This window comes from Columba livia, chromosome 2, assembly GCF_036013475.1.
Source record: "Columba livia isolate bColLiv1 breed racing homer chromosome 2, bColLiv1.pat.W.v2, whole genome shotgun sequence".
Taxonomy (NCBI): Eukaryota; Metazoa; Chordata; class Aves; order Columbiformes; family Columbidae; genus Columba; species Columba livia.
In genome coordinates, this window is record NC_088603.1 from 152455647 (window position 1) to 152475534 (window position 19888).

Consider the following 19888-nt stretch of genomic DNA (forward strand, 5'->3'; position numbering starts at 1 on the left):
CTTGAATATTAGTTTTCTTATTTTCTGCTTGCTGATGTGCAGCTAGATAAAGCAACAGCATATCCCAAAATAAAGTAATTAAACATGCAGAGCAGCAGCCAGCACCACTTACCTGCCTATCTTTGGCTACATTATAGCAAGCAACAAAAAGTAAAAGCAAGAAATAGTAACAATATGTGAACCTTCCAGAATGCTTGGCATTGATCAGACAAGTCATACATCTCTTCTTTTCAAAAGCAGTTTCGTCTATATGCTCTTAGTCCCCCTTTTAAGGAAGGATGAGATTAACGGTCAAATTTCAATGCCAAATCAAATAAGGTTCACATACACACCTTTAATGCGATGATGTGAAGAGCTATGAATAGCTGTTGTGAGCCAATCTGTATATGCAGCATTATTCAGTATGCAGGGGCACACTAGAAGAAAAGTGATCCATGTTCCATTCTTCAAGGTGCATGTATCTCCTTGTAATTTCAGTATGTCTTCAAATAATTCAAAGTTTTGATTGAAAGCAAACAATTTTGGTTTAAAACAAGAACCATATCAGATTCCAACGGTAAAATATAATTTGAAAGCCCTCGCTGAAATAAAGATTCTCCATTTTAGAAACGGAGGCTGTTTTAAAACATATTATTGCTTTCTACAAAAATCTGCTGAACAGTTATCCATAGCTCAGGCGTGCAAAGCTGTTAGAAGGATGGCAAAGTGAAAACATACATTTAGTACGTGACAAATGCAGTCTACTGCAGGCAAAGAGTAATAGAGATATAAAAATCATCTTCTCACTTTCAAAATCAAGGAAAAAATTTGGCCCCTGCTCAAGGTCTGTGCATGTCAAAACTTTTAGAAGGTTCCCCATGTTAAGGTACCTGCCAAGACAAGAATGAGAGAAAAGAAAATTGTCTTTTTATAAGAAGGAACAGCCCAAATACGGTTGATTGAAGCAGTGGGGGAAAGAAGACCAGAGAGTTCCATCAGGCATGAACCCGTCCTTTGGGCTGTCACCCTGAGGGCTGGAGGACACCCCCACCTCGAGGGCGTCCAGCTGGTGGTCCCGAAGATGCAATGCAGCTTGCCTGGAAGAAGTGACAATGTCACCAGCATCTTCAGGGCTGTCCCTTTGAGAAAGGGGCAGAACTCCAGGTGAAGGCATCACCAGGGACCAGTTCTGCCCCGGTACCCCCAGCACCAGTCCTGAGCAGGAGCACCACGTTGAGAGCCGAGTACCACATCTGCAAACATTGCCATGGTTGCCATGCTACGGATTTTTACCCGATGGGACAACGGAAAGAAAGAGCTTTCATTTTCTCAGCCCTTATAATTTTGTCAGAAAGCCATTCTAGAAACAGAAAATATCATTTCAGTGTGCAGAAAATGCTAACAAGTATGCCACAGCTCTTTTATACAAGTTGCCTAAAGCATTCGTGAAGCTCAGGTAACTCCACTTCAGACTTCCCGGATGGAAATAACGCACATTAACTGCACCATGAATGACCAAACCAGGATCGGGAACGATTTAGTACTCACTCTTGTATAGGATTACAGTGAACAGCTGCTCAGCATGGATTACTAAGGCATACTGACAGAATTTTTTCGGTTTATGATTACTTGATTTGCAGGCAGATGGACAGACATCACTGACCACAGAGACCCAAAACAACTGAGCACAAGGAAAAGAAAATTTACACAGTAGCATGATGGTGGCTTGGCTACTATTGGAAGGCGAAAAAAAAGAAAAATAAAAGAAAAAAGAATGGAAAAAACCACATGCAACTCTTTATTCTTCCAAATCATAGATTTGCAACAGAGTCCCCTAGCCTTCACTGCAGCAGGTATAAGCAACCCTACTGTTACCATTTTAAACACGCCAGCTGTGAAGGGCCGAGAGACTTACTTTCAAAATCCAAGAAAAAATGTGCTGCATTGTGGTCTATGTCCCTGGTTAGCACCTTAATGAGATTACCCATGCCAGCAAACCTAAAAATAAAAATGGCAAAATCATTTAGTTCCAATAAGTGTTTCCTACTTTGAGTACACGCCTGGGGCTCAGCAGAGCAGGGCTCCCATCGGGTTTTGCACACTGGATCCATCACCTTCTGGTGGGAGGTAGAAAACACGCACTTCCAGCACATTTCCATTCCCATTCTTCCCAGGGAGGAATGATTATTGAAAAAATTAAGAGTTATAGCTTTGACAAAAACAAAGATCTGCATTACTGGCTCTTTATCATCCTTGTTTAATACAGCTGAACAATTACGTTACTTATGATGACTGAGCAATTGTTTGGCCTAACTGCAGCGACAAAGCCAAAGCCATTTGCTCAAGACAAAAGGAACCTCAAATGGAACTGGTGTCATCATAAGCTTAATTTTTGCCGTCTCTCCATAATCCAAAACAGATTTCAAAAGCCTCTTAGTAGTAGTCATCTGTGGCCAATGAACACTTTTCCCCATTAAATCACGTAAAGTGACGAGTTAAATATGATAGACTTTTCCAAACCCAGGAGATAATTAAGTTTCAACAGTTCTTCTTATGTTTGCTGTCACATTCCAGCTAAAAGAAATGAGAAGTGGAAGAAAAATTACATAGTCATTAGATTAATTCAGGTCAGATAAATAAACAGTTGCAAACGTTGTTTCAGAAATCAATACCTTCAGTAGGACTATGAAAACTGCATTTCATAACAAGGCAGCCTTTCCAAGGACTCTCCCATGTTTTACAGAGCTGAAAACATATGCAAGAATCATTGCCCTACAATATCAGGAGTTCAGAGTGCTGCTGCAAGATAAGCACAAGACAATACCCAAAAATCCGACTGCAAATTATTTAAGAATAAGCCATCAACAGTCTGACATGTGGATTCAAGCATAAGATCTAAAAATCAATTTCAAATTAGTGTAACTCTATCAAGCTACTAGTGTATGCCCTTGTTTTCCCCCTGATTTTTACTTTCATTGAAGACTGATGCTTACTTGGAGGGAAGCGGTGTGACAGTAAGAGTGACTAACTTATTAGGAATCAAGAAAACTGAAGCAACACGAAATTAAACCAAATTGTCTGGCAAAACAGATTTGCAGAAACCGTGTTGCCAGATTTCTTGAGTTCTATAAGAAAAACGCAACTGGTGTGTTAGGGAAAAGCAAACTAAGAAAAGCACACAATTTACTTTTAAGGATCCACAAGATTCAGCAATAAATCACTCAATCAACAAAAGCTAGAGAAGGAAGCGGGAATTAATACCAGATGGTTGAAAATTACTCAGTGTTTGCTCCAACTACTAGTTACATTAGTCACTGCTCCAGCAACTTCTACAGAATCACCAAAAGTTAAAATTCTAGATTTTTAGAAAGCAACTTTGAGTGTAATCCAACTGGTGACAGTGGGTTCTGCACACAGAAGTTCATCACTAGGTGTACACTTGCTTTTCTGCACATTCAACTTTCTCCTTGAAACACCAGAAAACTAAGTCCAGCTTCCTAAGCATTTGAACTTAGTTTTCTGGAGAGTTGGATCAGATTTCCAAGCCTGCAAGAAACACCCATTATTCAAGGAAGTTTTAAATTCATCTCACAAGCATGTTCTGTAACATAGGACTGGAAAAGCCAGCCAGTCCAGTCCCCAACAACAAGGACATTCGTAATCTGGAAAAAGCTGAAATACACAGGCATTCTTAAATATTTTCAACCAAGGCAATAAAAAGCCAAAAGCACAAGCTGCCTAAAGCTGATTGAGTCTGTAGATTCAGATTTAAAAACCAAACCTCAATCTCAGAACAGCGTATTACACGTTTCAATTCCAATGTTAAGAAGCAAGCAGTGAATACACAGCAGTGAATGGCGTTTACTGCCTAAAGAGAACTCCAGCTATACCTACAATTACTGCCACGCTTTGGCTCTTCAGCTGCACCATCCCCTCCGCCTCCAAAATATTTTCAGTACCTCAAGTAAATGCCTCTGTGTGGGTTTTGCCTTTGATATTAACCTCTCTCCTTAGAGTTTACAGGCTCATGCATGTGGTTTAAATATTGAAGAACGTTACTTCTGCAGGTCAGAGTAAGGGCTTGTGTACAGGGTTGGAGTGTTTTGAAGGTAAGTTCACAGAACAGCACAGAGCCAGGGCAGAGCAGAAGGTTCAGTTGAATCCTTACCACTTCCTAAACTGAGTAAAGGGTCGGGGGCTCAGTTTTGCCACACAAATACCTTCATTGAGACCTTCACCCTTCAAAGTTGGCCAGTAAGAATATATGGTTTCTGTTCTGGGAGCGAGTTTAACAAATAGAGAAGCACGTATCTGAAACAGCAGATATGAAACAAACTCAGGCAGAAGATACAACTGACCTCACGGTAACAGTTGAGTGAACAGCCTCCCTAAGAGAACAAGAGGAATTGAAGATGATCAGAATGGATTAATTCAACTGTGACAGCAACAAGATGAAAACATACGATACAGGGATACATTTCAATTTACATGAATACAAAGCCGCATGAACACTTGTTCATTACAGACCTCTTCCCTTGTGCGTTCAGCACACTGAAAAGACCTCGATAAACTTTCTTCATGTCATAGTTTCACATACTAAGACACCTGATCACATTTGCTTTCTTAGCAGAAAAGCATTCATCGCATATTGAGCTCTTATGGAGTGAACAGAAATCTAGAAGAGGATGGACAAACACAGTGCTTTTGAAACTTGTACCAAGATGAACTTTAACAGTTATTCAAGAATATAAATTATTCTTTAATACCAGAAGATTTGTTGCAAGAACTGTGAAGTAGACCATTTCTACAAGTTTGTAATCCAAAAAGTCAGACTTCAAGAAGCTAGAAAAGGAGCTTGAAAACTCAATTTAGACCGAAGCTGAGAAGATATAACTGATGTAGCATTTCTTGGGAAGACACTTTCCCTCTCCTTCGCATTCAAGGTAATGAATGCAAGATCCAACACATAGGAATTTACTCTTCTGGCAAGTCTAAGCACTAGTTTCTTGAGCTATCTTATGACCTTCTGGAAACAAGACCATAGTGTCACAGTGCGGAAACTCCCGGATGCATGGAAGCAGTCGCAGGTCAACATGCCACGGCTCACATTAGATGGCTCTACACTGCTGTACATTATTTTGTTTCAAAGGTAGAGCTAAGCAGCAAGAAGCAGCTGTTGCACTCAGGTGGAACCCTATAGAAGGAAAAATGAAAACTGATATTTCTGCAAGGCGGCTATGTCAGCAGAACACCTGATCAATCTAGAGTAAAGCTGCCTAGATTAGTTGATCTGTCAGGAGTCTGGTGCGTGTATAAAGATTCTTGTTTTGTTCAAAGTGGCCTGACATTTTCATTTCTACTGGGCCCACACCACATGAAAGAAGGTCCACTACAGGCTCTAATATCAAAGATGATGACAACCTGCACATAGTAATAGAAACAGTCTACAAAACCAGCCATTACAGGTGTCTTCAGGGACCTGTACTGCTATTTGATGCCCTGTAAAAGCATCACCAGCACGGATGACTTTGGCAGTTCTATAAATACCTTGGTAAATCATTCCCATGATGTGTCCAGTCAGTACTGATTTACCAAGCACTCTGCCAATTTCCAAGTCCACAACTTCAGCTAAAGTGAGTAGAATTACTGGTTTAGAAAGTCAGACGTGGTTGCAGATAACCAGCCCTGACACTGGGCTATCACTGTCTAGTCAAGGACAACTTCCAGCACTAACTGCATCCAACTGGGGCACATCGCCACATCAGTCAGCCCCAACTCAAGAAAGATTTGAGCCTGTATAAAGACCAAAACCAACAGCAAAAACTAATACTGACTGAGTTTTATATCCTGCAGCTGGGCTCTGTCTCAGAGCCAAACAGCTGACTTAAAACACCGACTGGAGGTGACTTTTGTGGGTGCTAACACACATTTTGACCCACAATTGTTTCAGTGCAACTGGAATGAAATCCACACCGAAGCTGTAATCCTTACCACGGAGAATTTTGCATATTGTAATAATCAACATAAAAATATTAACTGTACTTAAGGCTGGTCAGGATTTAGGTTGCTATCTATTTGTTCTTCCACAGCTTCAGATTGTCAACCTCTGTCCAATTCTATTTGGTATTCTCATTCAGAATATAGTACACTTCAACACTTGCAAACTGTTTTTTCTCCCAGGAGTCTTATTGATTTTAAGATGTTATAGTGCAGTGTCCAGAGGTAACTCATTAGTTAAACCAACAGTGTAAGATTTGGTAAAAGCACACTTAAAACCACTGAAATCCTCTCTTGTCATGAATCCAACAGCATAAAACCAGAGCAGAAAAAAACCCACTAGTATCTGTCCAAAAACTGAGTGTCCCTGTGAAGCTGCCCAGAATCCCTCCTGGCATCCTCCGCACTCAGCACAACACTCCAGCCACGTGGAGCAGGTTATGGGAAATCACAGCGTGAGCCAAGAACATGGTTCAAACTTGACCTACTTGCGGAGGAAGACATACGGAATGCCACATTTCATTACAATGATTTGGCCCATTACAGCCTTATGGGGTTGTATGATGTTGCGTGTAGTGTCATGATCAGACAAGCGGAAAGCAAAGGCATATTTTCAAAACAAGCCTTGCACGCATGCCCTTCATGCTGAAAACATCCCTGATGCGTTGCAGGATTCTTTTTTTTCCCTACAGCCAAGCCCAGGGGAAATTTAATAGAAATACATGATGCAACTAAATTCAGCTGAGGGCTAAAGAAATTTCCCCCTCTCACACCTGAAAGAAAAACTGTACATTAACAAAGATTTTGCTTGCAACTGGTGTGCAGCTGAAAAACTTACTCTTGTTAAAGGTAAAATACTACAAAGACATTTTTAAGTGGCATTTTACATTTTGCTTTGTTCTACTGGAAGAACAGTATGCTTTCAAACTAGTTTAAAAAACCTAAATGAACAAAAAACACCACTAGTTAAATAGATGAAAACAATGTGTTTCTGACCATTGAAGACTGCTGGCTTCAAGAAAACATTATCTTTTGGAAAACCATACACTATTCCCAAGACTACTTTTAATGAAGCTTCAGATTGAAGAGGAACATCCAGAGCATGAAAACTGTACTCCACAAAAACCTCACAGCCATGCCCTGGTGTGTGGAGGAGGAAGCGAAGCACAACACTATATGGAAAGCATATCTAATAAAGAGCAAATATTTTCTTCCAGGGATTGAGTTTGAAGTTTTCAGTTGGTGACGCACGTGTGGCATAAACCTCCAATTCAGAGACATTGTGGTAAAATAGTAAGTGAAAAACACTTATAATATTAAAAGCCTATAGATAAAGTATAACACTATATGTTACAACAGTTACAGTGTCACTACATAAAGAAAAACCTAGCTGGATGACTCCCTATACTGTTTTTCTAGAATGATAATCCTATCAGCCTGGCAAATATTTCAAGGCTTACTGAACATTTTCTGCCTATAGCATTTAGCTGTGAACAGGGAGGGGAAAAAAAGCAAGAGACATTAAATAGGTGGCTGCCCACATGAGCTGAATCCCAGTCAGCCCTTAGCAACATGCAGCATTACAGGGCAGAGAACCTATAGGATTGAGCATCGTTTTCTCTCCCGAGGAAGCATTCCAGCTTCGCAGGCACTGACAATATACCCGCCCTCAACCTTAAGAGCCAGGGAGTGCTGCAGAGATGGAAACAGGCTTGTCAACTACACTGTAGGAATCACTATTTGAGAAGATCCTAACGTTTTCCTTGGATTCAAACATATTTTTCCAAGTCTCTTGTCCATTTATTTCTCTTCTGAATAGTGCTGGAGGAGCTCAGGTGCGCGCTGACACATTCTAATTCCTACTATTGACATTAGTGGTGTTTAATGAGGATCTATCATTAAACAAAATCCAAAGGTAAAAAACCACATTGTCCAGACACAAAATAACTATTGAGGTAACAGTGAACAAAAACAACAACAACAAAAAGTAGTTATTCAGTCTGGAAAACAATGGGAAGTATCTGTTTTAGATTTAGGAAGGAGAAGCTTAGTGCTACTAGCTTAAAACAAGTTAGATTTTGGACAAGCCGGTCTTATTTTCAGGACTCATGATAGATATAGTAAAATTATTAATATTTAACCTATCCCTTCAGATACTGACATCTAACTGCTGAACCAAACACAGATATGAAGTGCAACAACGGTCACCATTTCTGCATAACACACATTTTCATTCACTGCTGGGCAACTTCTAGCAAGCGTAAGATCTCATCAATTTTTCTACACAGGTTTATGACATAGTTCACAGTCTAAACCTATGCAGGTATCTGTGTGGTGCTTTCTGCTCCTGACATCTAGCGGTTACTGTTCCAATAACCGCTAATTGCCAGTCAACTATAAATGAAGAGTAAAAGTTACATTAAAAAAAACACCACAAAACCACCACCAAAAAAGACCCACAAAACAAACACAACACCCCCCCAAACCACACACACCAAGCTTCGCTGAATTCCTGGGGCTTCGATCACCAATATCTTACCTGAATAGTAAAAAAACATTTACCCTGCCAGATAGAAAATGTTTGTGTATAGGAAAGGAGGTATTCAGGCTACTTAAAAGCTGCTGAAAGCTGCCTGTGATGTTGGTCCTCTTGGCTAAACTGCCTTTGATACAATAAACTGTTCTAGTTGAAGCTGAAGTTACATTGTTTTTGAGATCACACATCATGTCTGCTTGCTGAACAAAACCAAATTCAAAGCTCGTCCTATCAGGAAAATGGAGGCCTGCCAAGGAAAATAGTCTAGTGAAGAAAGTCTCACATTCCACAAAACCAGAATTGTGAAGTCCGGTCAGGTCAGTGTTTATTCAGTTCATTTTTCCACTTAGAGGAAACCAAGAGAAAGACACTGAGGAAGCCACAGTTGCTTTAGAAGAGGGACTCTTAAAGCCTTGTTAATTCGGGAATATTTCAGTAGCGCAGCTGACACTGAATAACTTATTTGATGAGCTACAATAAAATATCTAAGTGTGCCCACACAAGTCTGGAATAAACCCCGATTATTTTAAAAACAGAACTTGTATTGAAAAGCGAAAGACTCCACTCCAAAAATCTGCTCTAATTTACCCTCCAACGAGTAACCACACACGTCTTCCAAGAGTGAATCTGGCACTAAAAATAAATAACTGTATATACAAGCTCAACATGCTTTCCAGCTTAATTCTGCATAACGCTTTTTTATTAATTCAATTACATCGCAACCATTAGGAGAAAAGAAATAAAAATTAAAAAAACCAAACCCCACACAACTCCTCACAACTTTTTTCAGTTCAGGGACACTTACATTCAAATGCAATTTCCCCTTCGCTTTCTCCTTTAGTCTGAAATCTGAAAAGCCCTTTGCAGTGCTGTAACTGCTCCAACAGAGGTCACCACCTCACAGCTCCATCTCCCGCAGAAAAAGCAGCTTGGAATGAATGCGTTCGACAACCTGAGTGCCAGCAGTTTCCTTCCAGCCCAAATGCTGCATTTGGTCCATGATACTGTGACATTATCACGGAAACAGCGGTTGATCTTGACGTCTGTCTTTTGGCAAAGTAAGCTGAGAATATTCTTAATTTTATCAGGTATATAAAGATGTAAAAACGCATTTAACAACAGATGCGGTAGATTTACAGATTGCTTTTTTTTAAATTTCCTTTTACAAAAAAGTTTCTCACTCCACAAAAGATGGTATGTCTATTAAAACTGTGCTATATTACCACATTACCAAGAAAGTTTCACATTACAGCGATGTCAGCCTGTAATTTAACAGCTGTCAACCCTGCCTTCAAAAAACCCCACAAAACAACCCCAAAATAATTTGTATGAGTCCTTCTCCCACCAGCGCTTCAGAAAACAAAAAGCCTGTGAGTTTTACTTAACTGCTAGAAAAAAGAATGACTTCAATCCCTAATTTCGCTGTAGTGTCTAGCCCAATTGATCTGCCACCTTTCAGTTGGCATTTCAGTTGTGAAAAAGCACGCCTCTTCAAGCCTTGTTTCCTTCGGAAATGTGTTTTCTTTCAAAACAGGTGAATTCCTATCTGTAGGAATCAAACTCACATCCGTGTCAGTGCTCAAGCTGGAAAAGGGTGCATCGAGGCTCTGAGAAACAGCCTTGGTAATGCTGCCACCTAATGTACTAGGATAAGGGGAACAATCATCTGCACTACTCTTTAATACTCAAATGAAATGTGTTCTCTTAGTTTGGTTGCGAACTGTTGCACCCCTTCAGTGCCTTGGCTTGCAAATCCTACACCAACAACATTGTGACAAATCACCTAGTCATCAAGTTGATGGATATAAATACCTATTTACATATTCTATCTCAAAAGATTATTTCTGGAATATCACAGCACGAAATCACAAACCCTGTGTGTACAAGCTGGACACTGAAGTCCCATGGCCTTGCAAATCGTGTAGCTGGAAGGACAGATTTCTGTATTTCGGGACAGCTTTTGGATTATTCTGTGGCACCGCCTGTTTCTGAGACACTAGTCAGACAACGTGTATTTGCAGAATACAGAAGGCTAATGAAACACATTAAGTTACTGATGGCACAACAGAGGATGACTGGCGGAATGATCCTCCTTCCCATCCCATCTGTTTTTGGAAACAGTCACAAAGCAGACAGTAGCATTAGGCAGCATGGGGAGTGAGGGGGAATAAAATTGGTCTCTATGTGGTTGTTTGCTTCTTTGAAGTTTCTTGAGAGACTTCTTGCAAGATCAAGGTTCTACAGCAATCTTTGTTATTTCAAGTTACTTCTTCAGTTCATGTCATGAGTCAAGTATCAGCTACTTTTGTTGAGTCTGAATAGTTTTTCTTGTTAGAAAGCCAGTGGAAAAAAATCAAAAACAAACAAAACAAAAACCCACACCACATTGGTCTAGATTCCTCTAGGGCTACTAAATATAATCATATTTTATCTCATTTTCCATCCCTCCTAACATACCTCCAACTTTACTTCAATCTTGAAGTTGAATTAAAGGTGTCCCATAAGTGTAAGATATCATAAGACAATTTATTTTCATCCCCTTTTGGAAACATGGAGGGACATTTGCTATTCTCCAGTGATATTATATAGCCTGCAATCCATTAAGATAATCTTCTCTCAGGAGTTTGCGGCAATTCTTGGGGAAAACCAGGTACATACGCAAAACAGAAAGCCATTCAGTAAACTGAATACATTTAATAATCACATCTGGCTCAGAAAAATACCTAACCTGGAAATACTTACTAAAACCACCACCATTCCATGCTCTCCCTGTTTCTGCTCTTCCTTAGGCATCTGCTCACGTTTGAAGGTTCAGGTTTCAGCAGCTATTAAGCTTTTTTCAAGTCTTAACCTTATTCAGAAAGTGACATTGAGTTAAGTTTGCCCCATTCTTTGTAGCTTAACCAAAGTTTTAATCATCTCCAAATCTTTACTCTTGCTGGCTTACTGGTGCTTTCCTGTTCAAAGTGTTGCTTAGGTCAGGCTCTGCCAGTCCCATCAAAACCTTCACACTGGTGCTTCCCAGCTGGTTTAAGATCCTGTTAATAATTTGGCAGCTACTTTGTTGCTGGAGAAAGTGAAAGCATCAATAATCAGACACCTGAACTTCAGGGCTGATGAGTTGGACAACACTACCTTGGTTTATAAATATTTTTCCTTCAATAACAGAAATACTATTGATTCCTGTACTTTTTTAAAAGAAAACAGAAGTATCTTTCCATGTGCTGTAGCTGTTCACTGGATGGTTTTGTCCTTCTGCAGGCTGTACCATTTCCAGCAACACCCCTTGAGTTGCACTAGTTTTTTGGATAACTCTCACCTTCTTGAGGAGAAGCAGCACTGTTCCAGCAGAAGAACAAGTGGGAGGTGTGAAAGGATGAGCAAAACCAAGTGCACACGTGCAGTGGGAAGATGTTCATTCCTGGAGACTGCACTTGGTTAGACACACCCATGGTCTGACTCTTACAATGTATCCTTTGCAAATGTATCCCATGCTGCAAATAAACGTTTGTGCTACTTTGAACTGTGGTTTTGATAATACTTACCCAAGACTTCAGAAGTAAAGGGTACCAAACAAAAAAGGTCCTATTACTGCTCATACTGGATGTTTTTTTTATTAGCTTACAGTAGATTTGGAGAATACTGCCTTATGCTTGCCCAGGTCCTAGATTCATTCCATAACCCCAAAGAAGCAAGACGGGAGGCTACGAGGACTGTTGGTCTGACCCAGCATTGCCATAAGCTCCTCTACGAATTACAAATACGTGATACAAACCTCATCAAAACCAGCGATTCTGCAAAACAAGTATTTTAATACATCAATGACACAGTACAATAAGGGACAATTACTTTAGCAACACATTTATAAAGACGCATACTCTGAATTTCTGAATGGAGTACGCACGTAGTTTCAGAAACAGCACTTGAAATGTTTTCTACTCTTCTCAACAAAACTGAAGACAAATCAATTTAATGAGCTCCCCAGAATTCAAAGAGCTTTTTGATGATTCATCAGAAACAGAAGAAAAATAAATCCTACCTCACATTTGGTAGCGTTATCTTCCCAGCCTGCCAGCAGACAGTCACCTACGCTGGCACAGCACAATGAACATGAAGCGTAACACACACACTCTCTGCGGTACCTCAGATGACAAGTAGAAGGTTATAAAACTAAAAGCTAAAACCTTCACACGAGCACATGCTACCTCTTCAGCCTTGTAAGCCAGTTCAGAAACTAGTTTCTGGTATGAGGCCCCTGTTTCAGAAAGGATTTGAAGTTACACAGTAACTTTAGTGAAGAGACTGAGGAAGAATAAACACCAACACATCACCTCTTCACTCACATCTTCCAAGATGTTTAAGCACAATGTTCCAGGATAAGTTCTTCAACATCGTCAGGCTACTGTACCCTCTGCACACTAAAAATGCCTTTACTGAAACAATGGGACTTCTTCACATTGCTACGGTGAAGAGTTTTCAAAACCATTACCAGGCTGTGTGATGAGGTACCATGCAAGCTAAAACCCAAGCACTTGCAACCTGGCTTAACATCTTCAACCACAGAGAGGCATAAATCAGTTTATAGATCACCACTTTGCAATGAACACTAGAAATTTCAAAGTTGTAGAAACAAAGGGGGGAAGAGGAGTTCTTGAAGAGAAAATGTCTACTTTTCAGACCAGTTAATATAGCATAATTTTTGCTTCTCGTATGTCAAGAGAGTTTTCAAGGAGGGTAAGTTGCAATTCTTACCTACAGCCAGTGCTGCACTCTGTTTTCGGCTTCCAGTCTGTTTTAAAAGAAAGAGATACTATGAAAATTCATTCTTTTGCACCAAAAGTCTTAAATGTAACACTATGTGACCTTCTAAAAGCAATGTGTTTCTATTCCAGACACTGAACTATTTTTCTGAGTCTACTTCATGAACACAGTTCTGGATACACATGTCACTGTGACTGTTGAAAAAATATGTTAAAACAGAATGCAGAACGGTGTTTTGTCTCTAGTTGTTGAAGTACAGAGGGAACACAATTATTTGGCAAAAAAACATGTTTCTAGGGAAAAAGACTGCTGGTGTTAGATAATCTATAAGAACACATAACCCATAATAAAATAAACTTAATTACTGAAGAGTCAAAGCTGCAATAAAATACCAATGGCAAATTGTTCCACTTGCCTTTCCCCTTGCAGACACAAACTTTAGAGAGAATAAGACAGGATACTTAATTCAACCACACAGAATTAGCTCTTGAAACCATTCCTGGCTTGCACGCTGCCCTCCACAGAAGGCATCTTCACGTCACCAATGAAATCCATTCACTTAAAGAAAACTCACCTTCTTGCACAGCCTCAGTGTGCCACACACATTATTAACCAACCTACGGCTGGTGAAATAATTATGTTAATAGTACAGTTCAAATGAGAAGATATGGAGTACTACAGTATCTCATAAAGCAAAATTAAAAGCCTGTTGGACATTGTTACACCTGGAAAAAATTACTTCTCCATTCTTTACAGTGTATGCATCTCCCTCAAAGAGGCTTCCCCCTTGACAAGGATATTCCTTGAGTAGCAACTGTGTTTGCCTTTACCAGTTTCAGATTCCCTTCACTTTCTCAGGAGTAAGCAACAAGTAGTTCAGGACAACGACTCATTCACAGGACAAAAGAATGGTTAACAGCACCATCTTGGTAGGAGCTGTTGCAACTTCCCTAAAGCTCACCCACTCTCACTAAGCATAATTTCAATATGTTTTTTTCCCCTCCTCATGACTGCAAACTGCTCGGGTCGTGCTTTGAGATGAAGCAACAAAAAGCAGACGCTGACTGGAAAATGTTGCTCCCTTGCAGGTCAGAAATGAACGTAATTGATAATGTGAAAAGAGAAAACTAAACCAAAGTTTGACCCACCACTACAAACCTTAATTTCCTGGAAAAAAAAAAAAGTGAAAGAAAAATCAAATATGACAAAACATTTAAGAACACTAAAAAATTACACCTAAAAATAGGTGTAGAGGTTTTTTGGGGGTTGTCAGGAGCTCTTATTAAGAAGATTTTGGGTGAGAGTCCAACTTAATTCACTGGGCTACAGAGAAAAAGGAGAAGTCCAGATTCATTAGAATGACCAGACTATAGAAATAAATATGAAAGTAACAGAGAGGAAAACAAACAAACCACAACACTATAGCAGCAAGGCTAGGGGCTTTTAGAAAAATGTTTTCTAATAGCATTAGTTCACTACCAAACAAATGTCTAAATTTCCAACTGATAAAATTATTATTAAAGAAAAACAACAACAAAACAACAAACAAAATCCCAAACAAACAAAAAACAGCTAGAATTGCTCAGGTCTTTACATCCCTCCAGATTGAATCACTTGCAATCACAAGCACTTGCCACCTGTAAGCAAAGTGTGCTGATGCTCCGGCAGCTTGTCCTGCAGGCTTCAATGAATAAGTGAATGGCCTAGGAAAGCCATTAGGCAACAGAGAAGCAACCAGGAAAGCTGAGAATCATAGGGCAGTTGGACTGTCATCAATAATGGGCAAAGAGATGTGAGCACAGGAATCCATTAACTGGATTTCTATCTTTCAGTATCGGTGAGCGTGCCTTCACGCAGAGCAGTTCAGATCAGGCTATCAACTTGGTTCATGCTGGCAAGCTGATAGATATTTGATTTTTGTACAGCGTGACTTCATATCTCATGGTATTTTAGATGTAGAGGTTAGCACTTTGCAATGTAATAAAGCACTGTCTAAATAGGGAAGAAATTGACTTGCAGATCTCCAGCAGTCAGCGAGGAATAATCAGTAAACATCCATCAAAAAAGGCCAGATATGAACTAGAGGTGAGATGAATTCCTCACACAATTTTTGCACTTCCAGATGCACCTCACTTCAGACACAAGAGTATCTAAAAGAACAGCTGCCCACTGTCAGGTTCAGACTCTATCACTTGGGTTCTCCCAGTTAGCACAGAGGATCTGCAAAGTACCTGAGCTGCCTTCTGACTGATTCAAAGAACAGCAACAGGCACAAGATGAGACATGTATATTACACAATTTAATAGGTAGTGAAAATTGAATAATACAGAACCAAGCATTTTTTTAAGTTGCTTGTGATTCTGAGGCAGCCAAGTATTTAACATTATATTACGGAGAGAAGCAGCTCTGGGCAGGAAAACTACCTTTTATTCAATGGGTTAACAGTTCACAGACTTTGTTTAGCCTTTTTTTTTAGTACCATTTTATGAAGTCAAATAGCACAAAGATTAATGCATCCCATTGTATGAGTGCCTATCGCACACCCTCCTCTCTCTTGACTTGCAGCCAAACTCTACCACAGCAGGAAGGTCAAAGCATATACTAACAGCTCAGGCCAACTATAGTACCACAACAGCTGGAAAACAAACATGGAAAAACACCTACAGCCATCAGAGAGGGCCAGTGAATAATCTAAACTTCTGCTTTCATCTTCAGAAGAAAACAAAACCAAGCATCACTAAGTTCGTCAGAGGAAAAGCCTGTAGCTGACACAAGTTAAATGGTACCCTGAGTACACTGAGTAAACTTGGTTGGCATCATTGTAGATAATGAAATTTGAAAAAAATCTAATAACTAGCTAACCACTGAACAAGCCCTGTGTTCGGGTATCCACCTCATATTGGAGCAGCACGTGAAATATTTCAGAAGAGAAAAGCTGACTAGTACCTTTCAGCGTGAAGCCAGTGTCTCCCGCCCAGCGCTGACTGACCTGATGAAGAAGGCCCTAAACACAAGCACAGACTTGTCAGCAACCATCAGTCAAAAATTGCTACAGCAATGGTCATTTTGTGAGCTTTGCCAACACTTGGGTTTGTCTGCCTATGAAGAACTGAAAACATTTGAGTAGTAAGAAAGAATCGACAACAACTCCACAATAAGAACCTCATTTACTGTCTATGTACTCTATCGGTACCTCAGCTCACCGGGGATCTTTGAAATAATTACTTCCCAAAGCTGACAACACTTTATATTAAAGAAAGCCTGCACAGGATTCATGTACACCATGTGAAGTGTTAGGCACCCAGCCTTTCACAGAGCAAATGTTTAAATTGCGTGTTTGAAGTTCAAGTTCGCACTAGGATTTCCCTTGGTGAGCGTCACCACCTTGACCTCTGTGAGCCAGAGGTGGATTGCAGCCCAGATGTTCTTCATCCACGACTCTTAACTCCTTGTACACACTGCTGAACAGCACAGGCACTGGCTCCAAGCCTGCAACATTCCAGTAATTTTTAGACACTTTCGCTCTCTTGCTTCAGTTACAGACTTGAAATTAGGTTGGAGGAAACCACTCCAAAAATGGGTTACTCTGAGAAGCACACATTAAAACATAAAAAATAAGCCCAGTCCAACTGCCAGTCAAATACATCCCACATCTTGTAGGTATTAAAAAAAGAACACTAAGAAATGTTTAGTAATAAAACCTGATTTTTCCTCTAGTAACAATAACAGGTGGCTAGGCTGTAAAAAGTAAATCATAGCTAATTACGTTTCAAAGGAAGTTTCAGGGCATTTGCAGATGAACCCATGGTTCAATACCGAATGGAGGTGAACTCCAATGTTATCATCAGAGATTCTAAAAGAAGATTCTGTGATATCTGTATGGCGATAGGGCATTAGATTAAGTCTATGCAAAGTCAGTCCAACACTACTGCAAAGCAACCTTAATTCTTTGTAAGAAAGCAAATATATGTCTGACTGCTCTAAAACCACCTCTCTGACTTCTGGCTCCAGCTCAAATCTTTCTTCTCATTTTTCTTTACCCTTCTGAAGCTTAATTTTATCGTAAAAGCCTCTACGTTATATTAAGCTCTTCCCTAACCTATATAATTTCTCAGTGCTGTCTTATAGTATTCCATATTACTTGCAGCACTCAAACCTGTGCTTTAGGTTTGTAATATAATGATAGAAAGGCTGATCTGATATGAAAACTTACTTGGCAGTTATCAACCCGTGTCAACACCTGCCAAAAGCACACGGTCAGCTTGGTCCTTTATTCACAGATTAAAATGCATTTATGCCAATATAACCCATATTCTACACAGCTACAGTGGCACAGATAATTGTGAAGCTTATACGGCATAAGAGGATATTTACACAATATATATATACAGGATATATATATATATATATATATAAGACTAATATTTAGCATGAAAAACTGTATTTCATCCACTTATTACGGGTATGTTTTCCACAACAAACCACTGCTTTGGCTTAGTGGAAACAGTAAAATGAATTACCATAATCTTCAATTTTGCATCTGGTCCAAATTTTACATAGAGGAAAAAAAAACCCTGTAAGTTGAAGACCAAGACAAAGGATTTTTTCAGTCAAATCAGAAAATTAATTTACATGTTTCCAAATAAACTTTTTAACTTCTCAAAGCTAGTGAGAATATTAAATGTTGGGTAACCAGAAGACAAATAAGGAGTTTTAGGAAGACAGAGATGGGACTTCTTTGGGTTGTTTAATTTGGGGTGGATTTTTTCTGTTTGTGGTGAGGTGGGGAGGTAAAACCATGATATTTCAGTCCAGGCTACACAACCTCCTCTTTCACTGATGGAAAAAAAAAAAGCCTGCAGGAATTATTGAAGCAAGTCCTGTGTCTAATAGTCAATTATTCAAACAACTGATCTTGCTATTTCTGGTAGCATATTATCTCTTCTATTCCTTTTGAACTTTCCTAAATCTAAATCCTGAAGTGATTTAGCACTGGGTATATTACACAAGGAGAATTTAAAGAACTATATATCATGCAGGTTTTCAGTCCTCAAAAAAGTCCTTAAGTATTCCTAAGCTAGGAAGAGATATGTCAGATGCTCTCACATTAAATGATATTGCCGTTTGCTATGTACTGCATGTTTAACTTCCCTGTGACTCCTTCAGGTTGCTATTTTTCTGCAGTAGATGCTTCCTTTGATGTTAAGCTGTTAACACCCAGTTGTTAAGTGTTCCTGAATAGCAACCAAGTGATTCAACAGCTTTTTTATCTCAGCTATACAAATGATATAATTTCTTAGGAATATGGCAAAGTTTAAGACTCAGAGTTCCGACTCATATCAGCATAACAGAAACGAAACCGTACCCTGTCCCAGGAAGTTTGCAGCAACACTCATAACAAAAACAGTAAGACAAGAAAAGGTCAAAAGGGCTTTCCCATTCACCATTATTAGTGGTGTCTTATCAGCTCTGAGCAGCCCCAAGACCCATAGCCCTATTCGGTAACACTCAAACAGACGAGTTCTTATTTCTTACAATCTGGGTTTCTACGTTCAAGGTAAAACCCACCTTCCTCAGGACTGTACTAAGTCATATGAAGAGAAAGGAACTTCTACCATGAAAGGAAACCAACCACAGAAGAGCCTTAGCACTTAGAACAACATTTTATTGGTTTTATTGAGTTGTAACCATAAACTGGTTCCTCAACAGTTATCAGAAATCGAGAGCTGAAGCCATAGTTAATGCTCTGATAGGTAAAAGGGTAAGATGAACCTAGATCTAAGCTGATTAGGCTACAGCTACGAAGTCTCCCAGACAGCATCTCTGCTGCTCAGAAGCAATGGATTTGTTTATCCCAGACTTCAAATAACACAGACTAGCTTCCAAAAAGGCTGAAAAGCCCTTCTTATGTTTTGCCATGAGCTTCTCACAAACTCAATGTCTGAGCAGGTTATACATATACCCAAGCAGTTCGCTTTAACTGCTTCCCCCCTACGTTTCCTAGTACTGCCTTACTAAGCCAGTCTCAGTAAAGACAGCCTTTCCATAGTCCTAACTCATGCACAAGCCAGGAGGCAACAGTGGGCAAGAGTGACTCCATGACAGAGCCTTGGGACAAGCAGTGATTTCTGCTGAGAAGGATCAGAGGAGCTCTGCTCTTGCCAGAGTTGCTGTCATATAGTCCTACAGGACTCCTGACAGCACCTCCACCTTGCCCACAAGTGCCTTCAGCTCCACCTACATGGAAAGATTTGTAATAACTGCTTCAGCTAAAATTAAAAAGGGGGGGAGGGGAATGGAAGTGGGAAGCTTCGCAGAACAGCTAAACACTAATGTTCCATTAACAGAAGTTTGAGATTATTCTAATACAAAGAAAAACACAGGTGATTAGATGCCAAAAAATATTATAAGAATACTCACAACAATCATGTCAATCACTAGGTGTCCAGAAAGGAAGAATCTAACTATGTTATTTTTAACCTGTGACCAAATGTTTATTGGGTAGCATTTAAGATGGAAGCGTGCACCAAAGTTACACAATACAGGGTGTCAACCATAATAGACACCGAATGGGAATGTCTGGGCCCATCCCCTAGGGACCATTGTCTGTACTCA

The 19888-nt window shown here is 39.7% G+C and overlaps 1 protein-coding gene across 11 annotated transcripts in view; it reads right to left on the reverse strand.

The window, feature by feature from the left end:
- CYRIB (CYFIP related Rac1 interactor B) overlaps positions 1 to 19888 on the reverse strand; it is a 101801-nt gene that overhangs the window by 17157 nt on the left and 64756 nt on the right. For 6 of the 11 annotated variants that reach the window (XM_065054404.1, XM_065054406.1, XM_065054403.1 and 3 more), the window contains 2 exons: positions 13265 to 13301; positions 787 to 869 (listed from right to left, as the gene is read on the reverse strand). In XM_065054404.1, coding sequence (XP_064910476.1) covers positions 787 to 859 — 73 coding nt within the window. In that variant the 5' untranslated portion in view covers positions 860 to 869; positions 13265 to 13301. Of the gene's footprint in view, positions 1 to 786; positions 870 to 1894; positions 1978 to 13264; positions 13302 to 19888 lie in introns of all 11 variants that reach the window. The other 5 variants (XM_065054413.1, XM_065054414.1, XM_065054410.1 and 2 more) reach the window with 3 other exon arrangements.